Source organism: Chiloscyllium plagiosum, unplaced genomic scaffold (genome assembly GCF_037043375.1).
Source record: "Chiloscyllium plagiosum isolate Xiang-an unplaced genomic scaffold, Cpla_swu_hap1 HiC_scaffold_36, whole genome shotgun sequence".
NCBI classification, from domain to species: domain Eukaryota; kingdom Metazoa; phylum Chordata; class Chondrichthyes; order Orectolobiformes; family Hemiscylliidae; genus Chiloscyllium; species Chiloscyllium plagiosum.
In genome coordinates this window covers 32,978,480-32,999,710 of record NW_028270174.1, presented here as the reverse complement: position 1 = coordinate 32,999,710, position 21,231 = coordinate 32,978,480, and the positions used below count along the sequence as shown (strand labels likewise).

At 38.1% G+C, this 21,231-nt stretch overlaps 1 protein-coding gene across 3 annotated transcripts in view; it reads left to right on the top strand.

Annotated features, from left to right (window-relative positions):
- Positions 1-281: 281 nt before the first annotated feature.
- Positions 282-21,231, top strand: part of ints10 (integrator complex subunit 10) — a 70,255-nt gene continuing 49,305 nt past the window's right edge. For all 3 annotated transcript variants that reach the window (XR_015753330.1, XM_087980080.1, XM_087980079.1), the window contains exons 1-7: positions 282-413; positions 6,547-6,614; positions 7,803-7,906; positions 12,959-13,098; positions 17,251-17,332; positions 18,031-18,171; positions 20,002-20,173. Coding sequence is in view for 2 of the 3 variants with exons in the window: in XM_087980080.1 (XP_087836206.1) it covers positions 285-413; positions 6,547-6,614; positions 7,803-7,906; positions 12,959-13,098; positions 17,251-17,332; positions 18,031-18,171; positions 20,002-20,173 (836 nt within the window). In the remaining variant the exon portion in view is untranslated. The remainder of the gene's footprint in view (positions 414-6,546; positions 6,615-7,802; positions 7,907-12,958; positions 13,099-17,250; positions 17,333-18,030; positions 18,172-20,001; positions 20,174-21,231) is intronic.

Here is a 21,231-nt window from a genome sequence, read left to right as displayed (position 1 = left end):
TTAACAGTGGCTGCTAATAGCAGGGCTTCCTGTGTTTTCCTACCTGATAACATTTTGACTGTGGTAGAAAAGTTTGGGGATGTCTCAGGGTTTTTAAAAAGTGCTTTGCGAAAGTAATTTCATCCTGCGGGAAGGTTTTAAAACTATTCCCAACTCATTCACCTTCCACCGGCGCCTCCACTGAACCACCGGTCAGGTCTGCGCACGCGCAGTGCCCGCCCCACCTCTTACGCATGTCGGGTTGAGTGCGCCTGCGCGCTTGGGCCGCTCTCACTGGCGGAATCATGGCGGCTCAGGTGGACTGTGAATTCCTGGTGAAGAAAGCTCGAGATTTAGTGGCGGAGGACCCATGGGCCGCCAAAGCGTGGCTAATTACCGCCAGGACGTTGTACCCTACGGATTTCGGAATTCAGGTCAGTGTGAGTCGGAGGAAAGGGGGAGGGTGGGAGATAGGACTTGTAAAGGTGTTGGTAAAGGGGTGATGGGAACATTGTGGAAGATATAATGGACCAATGATGGCTATGTAGCCGTTGTCAACAATGACAGCTTTTCATTGATCATATAATTATTTCCTTTTTAACATGTAATGCTCTACAGTTTGCTGTTTTACATTCCAGTACAATGAGAATAGTTAATCATATAATACATGTATATTAATGGATATTAATTACTTTGTACATACTGCCACAAACAAAGGTTAAGGAAGCTCTGGATGTGCTGTACTCCATCACGAACACCCTGGTAACAGAACACCCTGAGGCCCTATTTATTTTAACTGGCAACTTCAATGAAGCCAATCTAAGGAAGGTGTTGCCCAAGTACCACCAGAACATTACCGGCCCCACTAGGGGCAGGAATATTTTAGACTACTGCTACACCACCGTGAAGGATGCCTACCGCTCCATTCCCTGCTCTCATTTTGGAAATTTCAACCACAATGCCGTGCTTCTTCTCCTGGCTTACAGGAGACCCCTTCATGGATACAGGTCCAGTGCTGGTCGGAGAAGGCAGAGGATCAACTCCGGTGCTGTCTGGAATCGGCTGATTGGGCCATTTTCAAACAGTCCACAGGTACCTTGGACGAGTATGCCACCACCGTCACAGACTTTATCAGCAAGTGTGTGGAGGACTGCATACCGAGGAAGTCAATCCGGGTGTACCCCCAACAGGAAACCCTGGATGAATCAGGATATATAGAACCTGCTAAAAACCAGGGATGATGCCTTCAGATCAGGAGACCCACTCAAATATAAGGAATCCAAGTATGACCTTCGCAGAGTTATTAAGACAGTCAAGGACCAATTATGATCCAAACTAGACACCCAGACAGACACCCGGTGATTATGGCAAGGACTGAATGACATCACAGATTCTAAAAAGAGACAGTGCAAGATGGCAGATGATGACACATCCCTCCCAGATTGCCTTCTATGCTCGCTATGAGCAGAATTTCGGCAGAGAGGTAACACCTATTCTAACAATTCCTGATAAACCTATCCCAACAGTCATTGCATCAGAGGTCAGGTCAGTTTTCCTTCGTGTGAATCCAAGGAAAGCGATGGGACCAGACGGAGTACCAGTCCGTGCACTCTGAGCCCTCCGGGGTGCGCACCCAGCCTCCTACTGTACTCACTGTGTACCCACAACTGCGTCGCCAAATATTGGACTCATGCCATTTACAAATTCGCTGATGGCACCACCATAGTCGGTGGAATCTCAGATGGTGACGAAACAGACTACAGACGGGAGGTGGAAGACCTGGAAGAATGGTGCACTGGGAACAACCTAGCTCTCAATGCTGGCAAAGCCAAGGAGCTCATTAACCTTTGGTGGGATGTTACTCATGCCCCCCTACACGATAACAGCACAGAGGTGGAATGAGTGGACAGTGTTTAGCTTCTGGAGTGGTTATCCACAACAAGCTGTCTTGGACTTTTCATGTGGACACATGTTACAAAGGCCCAACTAAATCTCTTCTTCCACAGGCAGCTGAGGAAATTTGGCATGACGGTGAATACCCTTGCCAATTTTTATAGGTGCACCGTTGAGAACATTCTGTCTGGATGTATCATCACCTGGTATTGGCAACCGTACCATTCAAGATCGGAGATGGTTACAGAGAGTGGTGAACTTGGCCCGGGCAATCACACAGGCCAACCTCCCATCTATAGAATCCATCTACCAGGCCTGCTGTCAAGAAAAGGCTGCCAGCATTCTTAAAGATCCATCCCATCCTGGCAATGTTTTTCTACAACCTCCTACCATTGGGGAGAAGGTACAAAAGCCTGAACGCACGCACCAGCCGGTTTTGAAACCGTTTCTACCCTACTCAGCTTTGACAAAGGGTCAGTTAGACTCGAAACATCAGCTCTTTTCTCTCCTTACAGATGCTGCCAGACTTGCTGAGATTTTCCAGCATTTTCTCTGTTGGTTTCAGATTCCAGCATCCGCAGTAATTTGCTTTTATCCAAGCTTTTCACTGTGCCTGGGTACATGTGACAATAAATTCAATTCGATTCAATTCAGTTAATTATGTATTCTACATTGCCTTCCTCTACTAAGGTTTGACATTGAGCAATTTTGTGCAGCAAAATTAAACTGATGATCAGAAAATCTTGTCCAATTTATTGTAGTTAAACGTAGTTGTTTACTGTTCAGTAAATGACAGGTCTGTATTTTGTTGAACATTGATGCTGGCGTCTCTTTTTAGAGTATGTAATCATTGTAATCTTCCGAAGTACTTCACAAAGTACATAAGATTTAAATAGTGTTTTCTTTTTACCTTATAACTTGTTCAGGCAGCAGATGGTTTAAAAAAAACAATGTCAATATACAATTACTATAAGCTTAAAAGAAGTTAAAGGTAATATACTGCTTCAAACTCCATTTACTAAATTCCAGACTTATGACTCCTGAGTATGGCATACTGTCCAATTTAGTAATGTATAGACACAATGACTCATTACCAAATATCAAACCTTTGTTATCCACATGAAATCCATCCTTGGCTTGTTAAAGTACAGATTTGAGACAGCCCAGGGAATCCCTAATGGGCTCGACCTGTATGCCTCTCTTGGTTTGTCCTGGAGATCGTACTCTTTGGTAGTCTAGAATAAAAACAGTTTAGTTTAATTTTAGTCTTCCCCTTTATTTACCAATAACATCACTGTTACAACATAATGCTAATACCTATAAGCCAGGCTAGCTAACGTTCTAAAACTTTAGGAGAGTAGGGTACCAGCTCTTTCTTTAAGAGTCTTCTGTCACAAACAGGCTTGCTTAATACAAAATATTACAAAAACACTGCATGTTCTTAATTAGACAAACAACAGTGGAAAGGCAATAATTCATAAGGAAGAGAGGTTAATTGACAGGTCTGTGTGCGTTAACTGATCACTCTCACAGGTCCTTAGCCATCCATCAGGTGGGAAAAACAGCTCCAGCTGAGTCAAGTGCCTGTTGGCAAGATAGGTTCCTACCATAAAGAAATTCCCGTCTAAACTAAGTGGGAGAGGTCATAAGGTAAACTTGCAATATTGCACTGGTGTACTTTTCCATGATTAATACTATGCCACATTTTTAAGACCCCAAAAACAATTTAGCTTGATTAAAGACCAACTGCTGCACTGGAGGACAGACTTTGTGCTTAAAATGCAATAGTTTAAAAATATATGCAAACAGAAGGCTATGGAAAGTCTTTTGTGCTTAAAAATTAATAATTTATTCTGCTTCATCGTGTCTTAATATTCTTTTCATGGTTGTATGTCAAATTTTGTTTGACCCTACTTAAAACAGTTTGCAAGTTTATTTTAGTTGCAGGTACTATATAATGCCAGTTATAAAATTGACTCTTGAAATAATTCCTGTAGTTTTAACTATCAAAATTTTCTGATTGCATTTGTACCCATGGTGCTATCAGACTGGTGAACTAAACACAAGTAGCCAAATATATAACCATAATCAAAATATTCTGGTTACGTCAAAAGGTCTAGAAAAAAAACATGGGCCTACCCATTTCCTAAAATCAACTTTCATCCTGGTCCCAAATGTTGCTTACAAGAAAATCTGTTATTGATTTTTTGTTTAAAAGACCACAGTATCACTCTCATGGCATGTTTGCAGTGAATGTCTTGACACATCCTCCTGAGCAATTCTGCTTTTCTGATTACCTATGGTTGTAGAAAATTAATGTGTTGAACTAATTTTCAGGAGGAAGCAATGGCCTAGTGGTATTATTGCTTGGCTATAAATCCAGAGATCCAGGTAATGTTCTGGAGACTCAGGTTCAAAACCTGCTATGGCAGATGGAATTTGAATTCAATGAAAAATTGCAATTCAGAATCTAATGATGACCTTGAAACCACTGTTGATTGTCAGAAAAACCCTTTAGGGAAGGAAACCACCGTCCTTATCTGGTTTGGCCTATTTGTGACTCCAGACCCACAGCGATGTGGTTGACTAAGACTAATTTTGAGGACCAGCAATTGTCACAGTTATTGCAAGACCACATATTTTCTCATTTGGAACAATAAGCTGAAATGGAAGTTGGTCTGCTATAACTGAAGTACCAGAAGAGTTTGCACCTTGAGAATGAAGTGCTCCATATATGGTTGATCCATGCAATACAATGTTGCTGTTTGGAAGCAATAAGAAGGAGAATTTGAGATGAAACAGCACCAAACGTCTTTCAAGTTTTGCCTGACAATAGCTCTCTCTAATAGATTGAGCTGCAGAGTATTAAAAAGCTGTAAGGCATGGATAGAGTAAATAGACAAGGTCTTTTCCCTGCGTTGGGCGAGTCCAGAACTAGAAGGCATAGGTTTCGGATGAGAAGGGGAAGATTTAAAAGGGATCTAAGGGGCAACCTTTTCACGCAAAGGGTGGTGCGTGTGTGGGATGAGCAGTCAGAGGGAGTGCTAAAAGTGTGTACAATTACAACATTTAAAAGGCATGTGGATGGGTACAGGCACAGGAAGGATTTAGAGGGATATGGGTCAAGTGCTGGCAAATGGGACTAGATTAATTTAGGATGTCTGGTTGGCATGGATGAGTTGGACCAAAGAGTCTGTTTCCATGCTATACAGCTGTATGAGTCTTAACTGCCCTCTGGGCAATTAGGGATAAGAGTAGAGGCCATAAATATTGTTCAATTAATAATGCCTACATTTTATGAATGAATTTTTTTTAAAAAAGTATAGCTGGACAAAATACACCTAGTTGTTCACTCAACAGACGTTAAATTAATTAATTTTATACAATCAGAACATTCATCAGAGACACTTTGCAAGAATGGAAGCTTATTCAAATAGCCAGCAATAACCAGTTTAAACCATCTGTTCTGTGATCAGCAACAGATAATCTGATCATGAATATAAGTTTTCAATTTTGACAGGCAAAATACTAGAAAATTAACACTGAATTATGTAACTGAAGATCGCAATCCCACATTGTGATATGTGCATTGAGGAATGATATTAAGGTGAATTTTCAGGGACACACTTCATCTTTTGGTTTATGAAATGCACAGAACTCTGAATACCTTATAACTGTTAACAATAAATAGAAATGGAAAGCATGTTTCAATATGCTTTGTTAGTCTGGGCTTTGTTGTGATTTGATGTGATCCTGCACTTATTATAAGTTTTGCTTTAAACACTCTTGGGAAAAGTCAACCATTGAATAGTTTTTAATGTACTAATTCATAATTCTACTGAACAACTCCTTGAGCCTGAAAATTTGCTTTTGTAGAATGTCAAATTGCTTCATGCCATTTCTGTTGATTTCTTTTTAAAGTTTGATATTTCCCTTTCTAATTTATCCCATGTAAATGTTCGAATTTTTATTTCACTTGTGTTAAAATGATAAAAAGTGACCTATAAAACTGTTTGTTATTTCTGAGTCTTCTGTCTGTGTCAATTCTTCAATATTGACTTATGGTGACGAAACGTCTGCAAACAAACTTACCAGCTCAGCAAGCGTCAATAAACTGATCCACAACCCGAGCAACAAGTCTTCTCGAATACTCTGAATTGGCTTCTTGTTTAAAAAAAATCTATAGCAAATGCCAGAATGAAGTTAGGCTAAAGAATGAAATTAGCTCTGGGAAAGGAAAAATCCACACCATTGAAATCTCTAGATTTTCATGGGCAGCTTTTTTCATGATCAGTGATGCCTGCTTGACTTCACTGCTGACTGTAGCTTTCAGGCTGTTATTGTATAGTGCAGAGTTTGCTAAGCCAAGTTCCAAATGACAAAATGAAAACTGGATGAGATGGTTTATTAAAAGGTGGTTGGCATGTGATGATTGTGACAGAGCTCGTTTAATTCAAATGGTTTCTGAGATCATTGTGAAATTACCCATTTCACAATTCCAGGTTTAAAATTTGGGATTCTTTTTCCCAAAGTCACACAGTGGCTTGGGCAGGGTACTTTGCTTCCTCTCAAATATTGTTGAGCTATAGTGGAATAATGCTTTTATGAAATCAAATCAAAATGGATTAGTTTCCTGGATTTTTCTGCTTAACATGTAATGGTTTCTGTTCTTAGTATGAAATGTACATGATTGAACGAAATGCTGAGAGAACAGCTTCAGCTGGAAGACTACTTTATGACATGTAAGTAATGCAATAAACCACTTTCCACACAAGCATTTAATATTTCTGATGCTTATAACATTAATAGATGGAATTATAAATAGAATATTTTTTGGCAACAAGAGAGTGATGATAATTCAGCAGGTCATACAGCATGGAAACAGACCTTTGGTCCAACCAAAATTGAATTAGTCCCACCTGCCTGCTGCTGGCCCATATCCCTCCAAGTCTTTCCTATTCATGTACTTATCCAAGTATCTTTTAAATGGTATAACTGTGCTTGCATCCACCACTCCAATTGGCAACAAGATCATTTCGAAGGTTGACCATTTATCTATAATGCCAGGATGGAGGCTAAGTTACGTGTGAATTTTCCATAATAATTCACTAACCCAAGGAAAGATCTAAGCTCCAGTACAGATGTGGGAGTCGGGGCATCTTTGATCACCTTTACTTTATCTTCCCATGGGTGTATCCTGGTCTTGTCAGCTCTGTAGCCCAAGTAGGTCACTTGGGGTGTCTGGAACAAACAGTTTTTTCTTTATAAGAGGTATGCTCGACTGGGAGAAAAGTCTAAGGACAAAGTCCGAATTCTCTAAGTGCTCCTTATTTGTCGTCTCAATTATTAGCACATCATCCAGCTAAATGGTGACCTGGGGTAGACCTTGTAGAATGTTCTCCATCATCTACTGGAAAATAGTACAGGCTGATGATACCTCAAAAGGTAGCTTCATGTTGAACTTCATGAAAGATGGGTCTTTATCCAGCTGTGAAAAGCAGTTTTCTCTTACTTTGAAATCCCCACAAAGGCAAACTGACCCATCAGGCTTCACAAACAGTATGACCGGTACTGCTCATTCCACAAACTGTATTGGTTTGATGATTCCAATGCCTTCCAGCTTCCTGATTTGTGCCTCTACCTTTGCACATAAGGCAAATAATGCAATTCATGCAATTTTACAATTCGATATATCTGCATTGGGTAGTGAAACATTGTACTTGCCATAGCGTCACAAATCAAACTATTTTATATTCTATACTGTATAATGTATAATTTTTAAAAAATTGGTTGATGTATTTCAGCCAGCCACAATTGACCTGAATTCACAACTGGAATAGTTATAGTTTCATAACGGTGTGCTTTCCAAAACAGTAACTTAGTAGTCTTTGCATTCCAAGCATCTCACTTCATTTTGTTTTAAATACCAGGTTTGTAAATTTCCCTGATCAACCAATGGTATGGAGAGAAATAAATGTTATTACAGCAGCACTGCGTAATGATGCCCAGGACAAGCAAACACAGTTTTTACGAGGTGAAAAGTAGTTTATATTTTGTGTGTTTGTCAAACAGAGGTAAACCAACTTACTGTTACTGAATGGCATGCCATGAAATGGAATTTGTAAACTTTTGCTAGTGTACAGTGTTTGGAGAGTATTCAGAAGATAGGTTTAAATGACAGAGAAATTAATGAAAGAAAACATTGGAAGATGAGTTACTCCAGGCTATCCTTATATAGTAGAGGTAAAAACAATGACTCCAGATGCTGGAAACCAGATTCTGGATCAGTGGTGCTGGAAGAGCACAGCAATTCAGGCAGCATCCGACGAGCAGCAAAATCGACGTTTCGGGCAAAAACCCTTCATCAGGAATAAAGGCAGAGAGCCTTCTGCCTTTATTCCTGATGAAGGGCTTTTGCCCGAAACATCGATTTTGCTGCTCGTCGGATGCTGCCTGAATTGCTGTGCTCTTCCAGCACCACTGATCCAGAATATCCTTATATAGTTCCAACCCTCTGACTAAAGAAGTATTGCAGATGGAAGCCTGGGTACAAATTGTTATTTCAGATTGATGCATGACTTAGAACCACAGACGAAGTTTGTTTTAAAAGCAATGTACCTGTGGTATTTCTCTAAATGCAAACAGCATGTTCCTATTATTTCTATTGCATTTTGTATGCTACAGTACAAACAAGCCATGAGTTTCTGAATAATTTACCATCTTAAATGACCTATTTTCCCATTTGTCACAAATTGAAAGTTTTCCAGAAAGTATCATATCTCATTTCAAAATTGTCAAAGTTCTCCAAGTTTAAGAAAAAAAAATACTTGCCTCTATATGCAAGTTGATCGTCAGCAAATGACAGGCAATAATCTTGGAGTTTAGCGAACAGTAATTTATATAATTATTTGATCCTCTTGAGTGGACTTGCAATTCGAAATCACTCCTCTAGTACATTTTTGCATAGTACTGCCCAGTATTTTTGACATAAATACTTATTTGCGTTCAGCTTTATGAATTATATGTTTAATATTCATAGGGTACATTGAAGCAGATAAAATACAAGTTAGACCACAACTCGAGTTCCTTTATAATTCTGGTCACTGGATTACAGAAAGACTGTAATTGCTTTCGAGTGGATATATAAGACAATAAGATGGGGTGATATGGTGCAGAATTAGGCCATTCAACTCATCGGGTGTGCTCCACTATTCGATTCTGGATATATGTTTCTCAACACTATTCTCCTGCCTTCTCCCTGTAACCCTTGATCAAGAGCCACTCGATCTCTGTCTTAAATATACTCAATGACTTGGCTTCGCAGTCCTCTGTGCTAATATTTTCCACAGATTCATCAACCTCTGGTGGAAGATATTCCTTTTCATCTCAGTTCTAATGGGTGAGCCTTTAGTCCTTGTCCTTTACTCTGAGGCTGTGCTCTCAAGTCCTAATCTGTCCTACTAATGGAAACATCAGTAGGAGTTTTTTTTTAATGTTACTATGATTGAAGAACTTTAACAATGAATAAAGACTGGAGAAGCTGGTGTGGTTTTCTTTGGAGCACATGATGCTGAAGATTTATTGTGGCATAGGAAATTATGAATAGCCTTGATGGAACGGATAAGAAGGACTCCTTTCCATTAACAGTGAGGTCAGTAACCAGAGAATATAGGTATACAGTATCGGTAGAAGGGTTAGAAGGTAGTTCAGTAATTTTTTATACAGAGGATGGTAGCGTCTGGGATTCATAACCTGAAAGAGTGATTGATGTAGAAAACTTTACCATTTTATAAGAAACCACTTGGATGTGCAGTTGCGGTGCTGTAAACTACAGGGCTATGGACTAAGATTTGGAATGTGCAATTATGCTGCATAATGTTTTGTGCATGCCATAAATCTGCCCATGATTCTAGTTTGAGCACTGTCTGCATATGTACAAGTGGCACTATGCTCTGAATTTTCCATAAATTCATTGTTCCTGTTCATAAGGGCAAAGAAACAAGAAATAATAATTTTGTGCATGTGTAACATGAGAGGGCTGCAGAAGGCATTGTTGACCACAAAGAGTGATTATTTATAGACTTTATGCAAATAAGTGAGATAGTCTTTTGCGTTCAACAAACTAAATAGTTCAGTAGTGTTTACATCCATAAGTACTGCCACAGTCCTGCTTATATGCAGCTATTAGATAGTACATTTGGCTTATTAGTATCATATCTGAATCCTGTATGTGTTTTTTGAGATATAACAGCATATGGAAATTGTATGCTCTAGCACCATTTGCTGGTTTTGACATGATTCAGGAAAATAGTTAACTAACACATTGAGTGACTTTGTAATACAAGCAATTTAAAATATTTTTTGCTAAAAAATTGAACTATCCAGTCCTTTCATTTAAATTAACTAACTCAAGGAAATGGGAGCTTAATGCTTAAATGAACCATTAGATGATTTGGAATAAGGAAATTTTAATTAAGAAAAATAACCTTCAGTTTTGTTACAGATTTCTAATCATTTAATACCAGTCCTTGTATATCAGAAAGTAATGCTGCAATAATTGACAACCATTATTCTCGCTTCTTCCAGAGCATGATGCTAGAACCGTCTTTGTCTAGAAAATAAAACTAGTCCCTAAGTTGTCAAAATAAGTATTAGGATAATGGTGACAAAACAAAAATTGCTGGGAAAGCTCAATAGGTCTGGCAGCATCTATGGTAGGAAAGCAGAGTTAATGTTTCGGGTCTAGTAATCCTCCTTCAGAACAGTTTGCTATGCTCTCCACAGATGCTGCCAGACCTACTGAATTTTCCCAGCAATTTCTGATTTTGTTTCTGATCTCCAGTGTCCATAGTTCTTTTTGATTAGGGTAATGATGGTCACCATATTTACGTGTCACAATCCATTCAACAGGGGAAAGATGGTGATTAAATACAAAAATTCATAAGTTTCCATTAGAGATGTGGTACTTGTCATTTAACTTTATGAAAATATTATGTTACTGAACATCAATGAAACAGATTGAGCACCATGAAACCCTGAAGTTGCTTGGTGTATATAAAGTAAACTCACCACAAACAGCTTTGTCGAATTGAGTACCTGGTCACAACACGATAATCTTAGTTATTGCCATCTCTCCGAATGAAGTATTAGAAGCTTAGAGTTTCATTCATAGATTCACAGAATAATTACAACACTGATGGGAGCCACTCAGATCATGGTGTCTGTGTTGACACTCTGAAGTAGCAATTCAGCTAGTGCGACTCCCTCATCTCCCTCTAGTCCTGAATATTATTCCTTTTCTTATGAATACCTCAAATGAATCTTTCTGCATTTTCATCCTTACCACTAGCTATGTTCTTTAAAAAAAAGTTCTCTCATGTTATCGTTGCTTCATTTGCCTATTAGTTTAATTCTGTTCCCTCTGTTTCTTAATTTTTCCACAATGGTAACAATTTTTTTCTCCCTATTCTGTCTTGACCCCTTATGATTTTGTATAACTCCCATCAAATCTCTTTGCCAGTTCCCCTTCTTTGTGGTGAATAATTTAAGTTTATTATGCCTGGAAACATTCCTGTGGTCTTTACTTTATGATTTCAAATACTTCTACACCCTTCCTGAAGTATGGGTCCATTAAAATGTTTGAGTTTTTGATTGACATTGGAGTTGAGGGTTAAGGGAAACAATCAGGAAAATGGATTTAAGCCTACAATCAGAACAAGCATGATCTTTCTAATGATGCCTCAGGCCTGATGGGCCAAATGGTCTATTCCTGCTTCTACCTATGAGAACTGTTACGTTGCAGTTAAGACTGGACCAGTGCTTTATACAGGTTTAATGTAACTTAGTTGTGTTTGCAGTCTGTGTCCCTATTGATAAAACAGTGATATTCATCTTTCTGCTGATTTTAAATCTCTGCATGGTCAATGTCCTATTGAACATTTGTTATTTAGGCATTCAGTAATGGCACTGTCTATGTACATAGAAGGAAGTTAGCGAGTTTTGAGAAGATTTGTAGCTCAGGTTGATGTTCTGGATGTAGGTTTGCTCACTGAGCTGGAAGGTTCATTTTTAGATGTTTTGTCACCATACTAGGTGACATCTTCAGTGAGCATTTGGACAAATCTTCGTCTGAAGGCTCACTGAAGATGTTACCCAGTGTGGTGATGAAACATCTGAAAATGAACCTTCCAGCTCAGCGAGCAAACCTACATAGAAGGAAGTAGAGAGATGGAGCTTGTCTCTGGGCTTTGTGAAAAATGGTCATGTTTATAATTTTATGAAGTAACATTATGCACAATGACTGAAAAATAGTGAGAAAATTGCATTTGCATGAATGTGCTGCTAACTGTGATGGGGACTAATGGTAGCGTGCTTGTTCTTGCTTTCTGTGGGGGCTTCTGTAATCTTTGAGGCTGTTACAATAAATATAACAAAAAGGCATAACATTTCTCCCAATTAATTGTAGACAGTGCCACAAAAATTGGTAATTAATTAGGTCATGGCAGATTTGCACCTTAACTCAATTTATCTGCTTTTACTCCATAACATTTGATGACCCTACCTAACAATTTATTTCTATCTTCAAACTCCAATTGTGTTAATATTTACATGCTTAGGGGGTAGGAGTTCAGATTTCTACTACCCATAACATGAACTTTGTACTAAAATGCTATTTTCCCACAAAAGGAAAGAATTTACTATTCCATGATACAAAACTAAATTCATACTTAGAGTAAAAAGAAGTTTTGTATGGCTAGAATGGTGTTGAGATTTTAAACTATCATTGAGGCACACTAAGGTAATTGTCCTATTTTAAATAAGGTGGATTGAAATTTAACCTAAATTCCCAAGCTGGCTTCTCTATTATTACAGATTACCTACATTTCTAGTAAAATGTGCTCTTTGAATAGTAAAGGATAACATTTTTTGACTATGAATTATTGACAATATGTAAGTTTTGTGAAATATTACCCTGACAGATTCTGTCCAAGAGATCTGTGTGAGCCAAATGTGAATCATTTGAGGTACTGACCTACAAATAATGTAATAGACACGAGATGTGAAATTCTGTTAAATTACTTTGCAGGATTATTTGAGACTCTTCCAGGTCGAATACAATGCGAAATGCTTCTTAAAGCTACAGAGCAATGCTTCAACACACTGGAGAGAGCAGAAATGTTGTTGCTGCTCTTGAGACGATTCCCGGAATCTGTAGTGCAGCACGGAGTATGTATACTTATATAATATTGATCCAACATATTCTTGTGTTGTTAACAAACCAATACATTATTGCTGACAAGGTGTGTTCTATTTCAGCAGTTGCTATTGGTGTGTTCTAAGAATGCAGAGATGGTTTTCATTATCAACTATAAACAGTTGTGTTAGGGATGTAATCTGGATTACACCATGTTAGGTGTCCACCTATCAACAAACTGGACAGTACTCTAAATATTGATCAAGAAGTGGACCATTGTACTCTTCTCTGGATAAAAATTGTCAAAATGCATTGAACTGAGATATGAATCCATGTGGTTAATATATTGGTACTACATTTTTGAGTAAAATCCTTATCCCTTCTAACTGTGGAATTATGCTGAAGTTTTTTAAAGATCAGAAAGTCCAAATACTGAAATAAGAGGATGTTCGTGATGTTAAACATAGGCATTCAAATGTCTGGATGTGGTTTCTGTACTTTATGTGGATGCATTCTGTTGGTTTTGCAGCTGCATCCGTTTATCCATATAGCTTTTACAATTATGTTAAAATCCTATGACTTATGCCTTCTTTAGTGTACATGAAACTTCCTTCTCTTTTATGAATTTAAGTCAGTTTTCTATGTCAACATAGTAACAAACATCCATATTGACATTTGACTGCCATGTTATAATTGCAGGTGTTCCCACATTAGGTAGTACTATTGTCTCCCTTTTGTCTTCTCACATGTCTTCTGCCCTCAAAATTTCAGTTTTTGCCCTAGAATTGATTCTGTGGAAGAGCAAATGAATCTGGGGTACATGTTGCAGGACCATGACGGTAGGACATGATATTGATAAGATTGCAGAAAAGATAAACAAATTCTTGGTTTGCCACATAATTAAGAAAGCCAAGAGGTAATAATGAGCCTATATGAAAATTAATAAAATCTTAATTTGAGTACCATGACAAATGTTAACCATCACAGTGAAAGAATATAGAGACATTAGAGGGGAGTGCAGTATGATGTGTTTGGATACTCTCATTTCAGCTTTGTTGACTGGGAATATTGATTGGGCTTGCTGTTTACTATGAGAAAGTGAGGACTGCAGATGCTGGAGATTAGAGCTGAAAAATGTGTTGCTGAAGAAGGGCTTATGCCCGAAACGTCGATTCTCCTGCTCCTTTGATGCTGCCTGACTTGCTGCGCTTTTCCAGCAACACATTTTTCAGCTCTTGCTGTTTACTATGTCAATAATTTTGGGAATCCCAGGATGAATAGGATTTGGGCTTTTCTCCCTAAATTTTCTCTCATGGGAGAAAGGTGAACAGAAGTTTATGGTCCAAGAATTATTTCTCAGTATGTAGGGAGGACCATTGGATTGGATTCATTTACAGGAATGCAGTTCACCAAGGAGAGGTGTACTGCTGATGGTTTATTTTCATGGTTTCATCTCTGTGCTCAATTTTCATTACTATTACTAACTGTTAATTTATTTTAAAAATTATTTGGTATACTCTGACAATGTGTAGTTACTTTGGCAATTTTCTGTTTGTGTTTCAAGTAAAGTAGGTGTGAAATCCAGCTAGTTTAACTGTACTTGTCACCCCAACGTCATGTTTCTAGGCAGTCTCAATTACAGCTTTTTTTTAGCAAAACACAATTAGCTTACTGGTTTGATTTGGAGGTGTCATGGAACATGAAGTTGTGCTCCATTTTTGTTAATTGGCCATTATATTCATAGTGCCACCTATAATCACAGTACATTTAAATCTTACTGCTCATAATATAGTGGACTTCATCAGTTGTCTAAATTCCTTCTGTCTACATTTTCTCACTGTACTTTTTAAAATATGTCTAATGCCTCCAACTCTTAAAAATGTTGACTTGCAGTTTAAAAGTAGAGCAATGGAGAGGGAAAATGACTTCTCATGGTTGAAGGTGACTAGAAATTGGTATCGATGTCCGAGTTAGTCCACATACAGAGCTTGAACAATTATCATATATGAAAAGTGCGAAGACTATAGCTGAGAGTGGATACTGGGGAGGAAATTGATGCCATTATAGGGAGAAGTTGTACTGAAAGATGTACAGATGTTAAGGGAATCATGATTGCAAAATGCACCTTACCAGCCTTCAACATCTCCCTTCCATTGCTACACCATCCCTCAAATGGATTGAAGAAAAAGTGCTAGCGAAAGAAGCGATAAAGCTGACTAAAGTACGATAGAAGAACAAAATTGGCATGGTTAGTTGAGAGAGAGAGAGAGACATAGTGCAGAAGACAAAGAAATTAATTTTGACTTATGGAGCACATCGATTGACCTTTATTTCAGTTAATAAACGATCCTTGTTTGTGGCCTGGGCCAAACTTACATTTCACAAGCTATGCAGTGCCAAACTAGTGCCCTGTGTAATTTGCTGAAGTGAGGTCACAAGACCAGCTGGGCAATCAATGAAAGTTGCGGGGTCAGCAGAAGTTGCGAGTATGTGGCTCAAAAAAATCATTCAACAATTAATTGTTGCTGGACTACTTCATTTCCACAATTCATGAAATTGGTGAAAATCTGCATCACGTAGGCCTTTGGCTCGTCTGATTGATAGTTGTATTCACAACCCTCCAGTTTATATTAAAAATAGACTTTGGCTTTTTTTCCCCTCTCTCTTATGTCCAGAAGTGCTCTGACACGCAACTGAATTTTGTTTTTTTGCCCTTCTCCATCACTAAACCACTCATGGTTGGCCTTCTACATTAAAAAGAACCTATAATGTGAAGCAGGTGGATGCTTTGCACACCCAGTGCTTTGTCCCAACCAAAATGGAGTCAACCACTTAACAATGATTAGTTCAGACAATCAACAAATCAAGCAAATGCAATGAATACTAGGATTTTTCTGTTTAGAAAACCATCAGTGTGAAAGGGAATATATACTTAATTGTATAAGTGAAATAGAACAGGCTGGTCTGGCACAGTTTTTAATGCTTAACCATGACCTCAAGGTAAAGGAAGGCAGATTTAGGACTCCTATCAAAATGCATTTGTCTTGTTGAGATTTATTTGTAGAAAGGTTTCTGTAGAGCACGATGAAATCATGGGCTAAGGAGTGGCAGATAGAGTTTAATTGAGATAAATGTGATGTTTTGCATTTTGGAAAAGCAAATCAGAGCAGGGCTCATACACTTAATGGCAAGGTCTTGGGGAGTGTTGCTGAACAAAGAGACTTTGGAGTGCAGGTTCATAGTTCCTTGAAAGTGGAGTTGCAGGTAGATACGATAGTGAAGAAGTCGTTTGGTATGCTTTCCTTTATTGGTCAGAGTATTGAGTATAGGAGTTGGGAGGTCATGTTGCAGCTGTATAGGACAGGTAGGCTACTTTTGTAATATTGTTTGCAATTCTGGTCTCCTTCCAATCAGAAAGATGTTGTGAAACTTGAAAGAGTTTAGAAAAGATTTACAAAGATTTTGTCAGGTTTGGAGGGTTTGAGCTATAGGGAGAGGTTGAATAGGCTGGTGCTATTTTCACTGAATCGTCAAAAGATGAGGGGTGACCTTATAGAAGTTTATAAAATCATGAGGGGCATGGATAGTTGAATAATCAAGGTCTTTTCCTGGGGTGGGGGAGTCCAAAACTAGAGAGCATTGGTTTTAAGGTGAGAGAGGAAAGATTTAAAAGGGACCTAAGGAACAACATTTTCAAACAGTGGGTGGTGCATGTATGGAATGAGCTGCTAGAGGAAGTGGTAGAGGCTGATACAATTACAATGTTTAAAAGACATCTGGATGGATATATGAATAAGAAGGGTTTAGAGGGATATGGGCCAAGTGCTGCCAGATGGGACTAGGCTAATTTCAGATATCTGGTCAGCATGGACAAGTTGGACCAAAGGGCCGCTTTCCGTGCTGTACAGTTCTATGACTGTGAGGTGGTTAGAGATTGTGTTTGGGAATGGGTCATGGGCTTTTATAAAAAGATGAGTTAGATGGGAAAATGGCATCCCTCTTCTGTATTGATAATTATGCAGCTGACTGTGTGACCAATCCTGCATATGTGACACATTTTAGCAAGCATTGCATTTTTAAAACTTTTTTAACAATAGAGAGGTGGTTTGAAAATTTGGAAGAGGTTTTTTGGGTATGAACAAGTTGCTAGTGATAAATGTTTTTTGCTTTGTTTCTTAATTTAGGTTAGCCTTGGTGAAACACTATTGGAAGCAGAAAACCTTGATGATCAAGACTCACCAGTCAATTGTTTTAGAAAGTTATTTGGTAAGAAAGTAAAAAAAAACGAATATATGAATCAAAACAATGCTTGGGTTGCTTTTGATTTGGATCTTGCTGATGGCTTCTTGGTATGTACACCATGTATGGTAGTGAGTTGTGTAGATTAAGAAAATCTCAATCTGTATCCCTGGCTTAAACTAAGCCAATAACAACCAGAGCAGTTTTGGAATCAACTCTAGTGCTCCTGCGCACAGGAGGGGAATAACAAGTCAGGGTCCTTTTTGCCATTGCCACCTATAAGACAGTGTGCGGGAATGGAGTTTGATAAGCATCACAGCTGAGCCTGACCAATGTGCAAGTTGCTGACGGTTTCCTCTCTGTCGCATGAGGCATGATTGATTGGTGAGATGCTAGGTGCTGTTGTCCAGACCATTTGAAAATCTAGTGAGTATCCTTTCATCAGTTTCCAGTTCATGGGATGTCATAATAGTGTGTTATAATCCAAACATTTGGATCCTCATTGGACATCAGAAGTCCTGGGAAGTCAAAAAGTACTCTTGATTTTTTTTCTCCTTTAACATAAAAAGGCATGGATTTTTTTTTTCCTTTGCTAAAGCTGGACTTTAGTTTGAACGTGGGTCAGTATATGAATAAGTTGTTTGTCTGTAATGTCATATCACACATGAAATGTTTTCTTGTAATGCAGTTGTTTCTCTAACACAATGCACCTTTTGTATCTATAGTATGTGATGTCCTTCCTCTAATTATCAATAACCCTGATGTGAGATTACCTGCCAATCTGTTATATCAGTATCTCCATAAGGCAGCAGAGTTTTATATTGGTTACGTCACCAGATCTCCTTCATTGGAAAGCCAGCATCAAGGTATTGCATTGTAACCACGGGCCAGTTGTAAGAGAAAGAATTGCTGTTCAAAAGTAATTTTTTGATAAATAGTATAGCCTTTAAATGATGAATTGCATTAATTTATATGAATAGAATTTTAAAGCACTTCTGATATAGTTTTGGTTTTGGGAAGTTAGACTTCAATTTTGCTTTCCTTCACTTAAATCTCCTTAATCGAAATCTTTCTCCTCATAATAGAAAAGCTATTGAGGCCGCTGCCTTATTCCATAGCTGATTGCTAGATAGTATTGCAGGAGTAGTCGAGATTGACTACTGGTGAGACTTGCCACACTGGTCTGAAGTCCACTGGAAGAAAGGGAAGAATTTCTGTCTGCTTCATGACTAACCTTGGTGAAGTTTCTGTAGTCAGAATTTGAATGTTTTTAAAACACACAAATATAAATTGCTGAAGAAACTCAGCAGACCTGACAGCATCTGTAAAGAGAAAACAGAGTTAATGTTTCGAGTTCAGTGGACTTTCTTCAGAATGTTTTTGGTGGACTACAACACTTGCATCGGTCAGAGAGATTATTGGCTGAGAGAAGTTTACATTAGATTATCCATTGAACTGTCTTTAATAGTTGATCCATTGACCTGACATGTCACATAACGCACATCAAGTTAGTATATCTTCTCATGGACACAGAAACACTTGACTTCTGTTTTATGCAATTATTCTTCTAATATTTAACATATGATGTTGCTTTAATTTCTCCTTATCAAAGTAGCCTACCCATGTTTAGGTATATGCTGGATTATTGTGAGAGAAGTCTGTGGGACATGGAAGTATGCCTCTATATTTCCTCTCTGCTTATTCTAGAACAGTGTTTCTCAACCTTTCTATATTCAATGCTCCCTTCTTACCTTGAAATCATGCAACGCCCCCAAATCACCAAAGTCAGTTTTTGCACATATAACTGCAATAAACTGCAGTGCTGAAAACTGAAAACTTTTGTGAAATATACTTTATATACAACAAAACATAAATGTCATCATTCGTGTTATGCGACTATCCGTCTGCACACAGCAATGTCCTTCAAGGACACGGCAGTCTTCCAAGTGATTGGTTAGCTCTCTACAAAATCGTTCAGTGCCCTCTTGCCGCCGCCTTTGACTTCGATGCCCACCAAAGGAAGGCAAATGCCCCTCGGGGCGCTTCCGCCCCTGTTGAGAAACACTGTTCTAGAAGATCAAAATAATTTGGCAGGAAATTTTGCCATTGCTGTTAGTTTTTACTGTCACTTTGGGGAAGTAATTGCTTTATTCTATGGCTAATCGAAAGTGCTCCTTGATTCGGAAGTCCTTTATAATTTTAAACCTTGGTGCCTTCTAGGATAGTTACTATCGAACTGAATTGTGGAGTTTGATCTCCTCCTTTAATCTATTGTCATGTTTCAAGTGATGCCACATTTTATGAGTAACTAATTGGTACCTGTAATGCTGGAAAATTATTGATTACTGCCAGGGTATTTGGAGGCATATGAAGAAAAGAATACTATAATCATACATCAGTGCAATTAATTTACAATAAGGCATGTTTTTGATCACATTTGCAAATAGGACTGTTTATGAACAATCTAGAATGTAAAATTAATTCTGATGTTTTGCCCAGTAAATTAGTCTGTCAGAATTATTTTGCAGAAATAATTTGTGTAATATGAATCAACTGCTTGTATATAGTTTGGATAGCGAGATCTTTCAGAAATAGGCTGAGGAAATTAAAAAGTCTATCCAAAGTGGATATACAGAATTGCATTTTCTCTGTTTATGCTTTGTTTGTTAAATAGTTAACACTTCTATCTTTGCTAGGTTCCCAAGACACAGCTGATATGAAATCACCGACCAAACGAAGTACTCAGAAATATATCATAGAAGGTCTGACTGAGAAATCATCATTAATAATGGAACCATGGGACAGATTGTTTGAAATTATGTCTGTTGTGGCAATGAGGTGTGAGTGGCAGATGGACAAAGCAAACAGGTGAGAATTTTAATTGAGTATAGTGTCCTATTACTTTCTGGAATAAGTATTGTAGAAAAGTCTTCTAAACTGCACATTTTAATGTAACAATCAGAGGGCTTATTTTGCATCTTACTTGTGGGGTTGGTGAGTATTTTAAGTAATGTCAAATTATTAACCTTTTTTTTGCAGCCAGGCTGCTGACCAAATTTAATTCAGTACATGTGTCCCTTGCACGAAAACAGTTTTCCATGAAAACAGTTTATGGCTACTCTGGGCCACGCACACTTGGAAAAATGCGAAAGGGTGTGAATCATATAGATCTCGCTTCTAGGTCACACGAAGACCAAAACCGTGCAATAACGGTCAAGTCGATTTTTAATAGTGCTTTTCACTGAGCTATTTATAACATTTGCAAAATCTGACGGAGATTTTGTTAAAGCAGTTCAAACATTACTTTTGTATCCGAGGAGGTGCAAATAAAATGAAATCCTTCATTATGGGTTCCATTCCTGGTTATTGCAGTTTGTTGATTTTTAAAAACATCACAAATCAGAAGCCCTCTTAAGTTAGACTTGATCTGTTGACGTGAGATTTTGCACAGAAAACAAGAAAGTGTGATTCAATTAACAGTACTTCCAATTTCCACTTAACTTCGATTATATTCATAACTCAGCGTCACTGGCACCATCTACACATGAATAGGCAGCAGCAGTCACCTTTCTGGGGTTAGATTCAACTTTTAGTGCCTTACTTCCTCCAATTAATGTAGGACTGCCAAATCGCCATTGGAAAATAACTAATAAATTAATGTCAGTTTTAGTATGTTTACATAAACCTTTCAGAATCAACAGACTATGAGCTACACCACACAGTTGTTTACTGGATACCAAGCTGCCCTAGCTTCATAGACATCAAAGACACTGAATATGGTTTTGAAATTACCTCAAGTTAATCAAAATTAAAGTCTGATTTCCTACTATTGTATGGAATAATTGAAAATCTCTAATCTGCAAGGAAAGAATGTTGATCTGACATTTTGACAATGTTTATACATTCATCACTCCTCTGAAATTTCA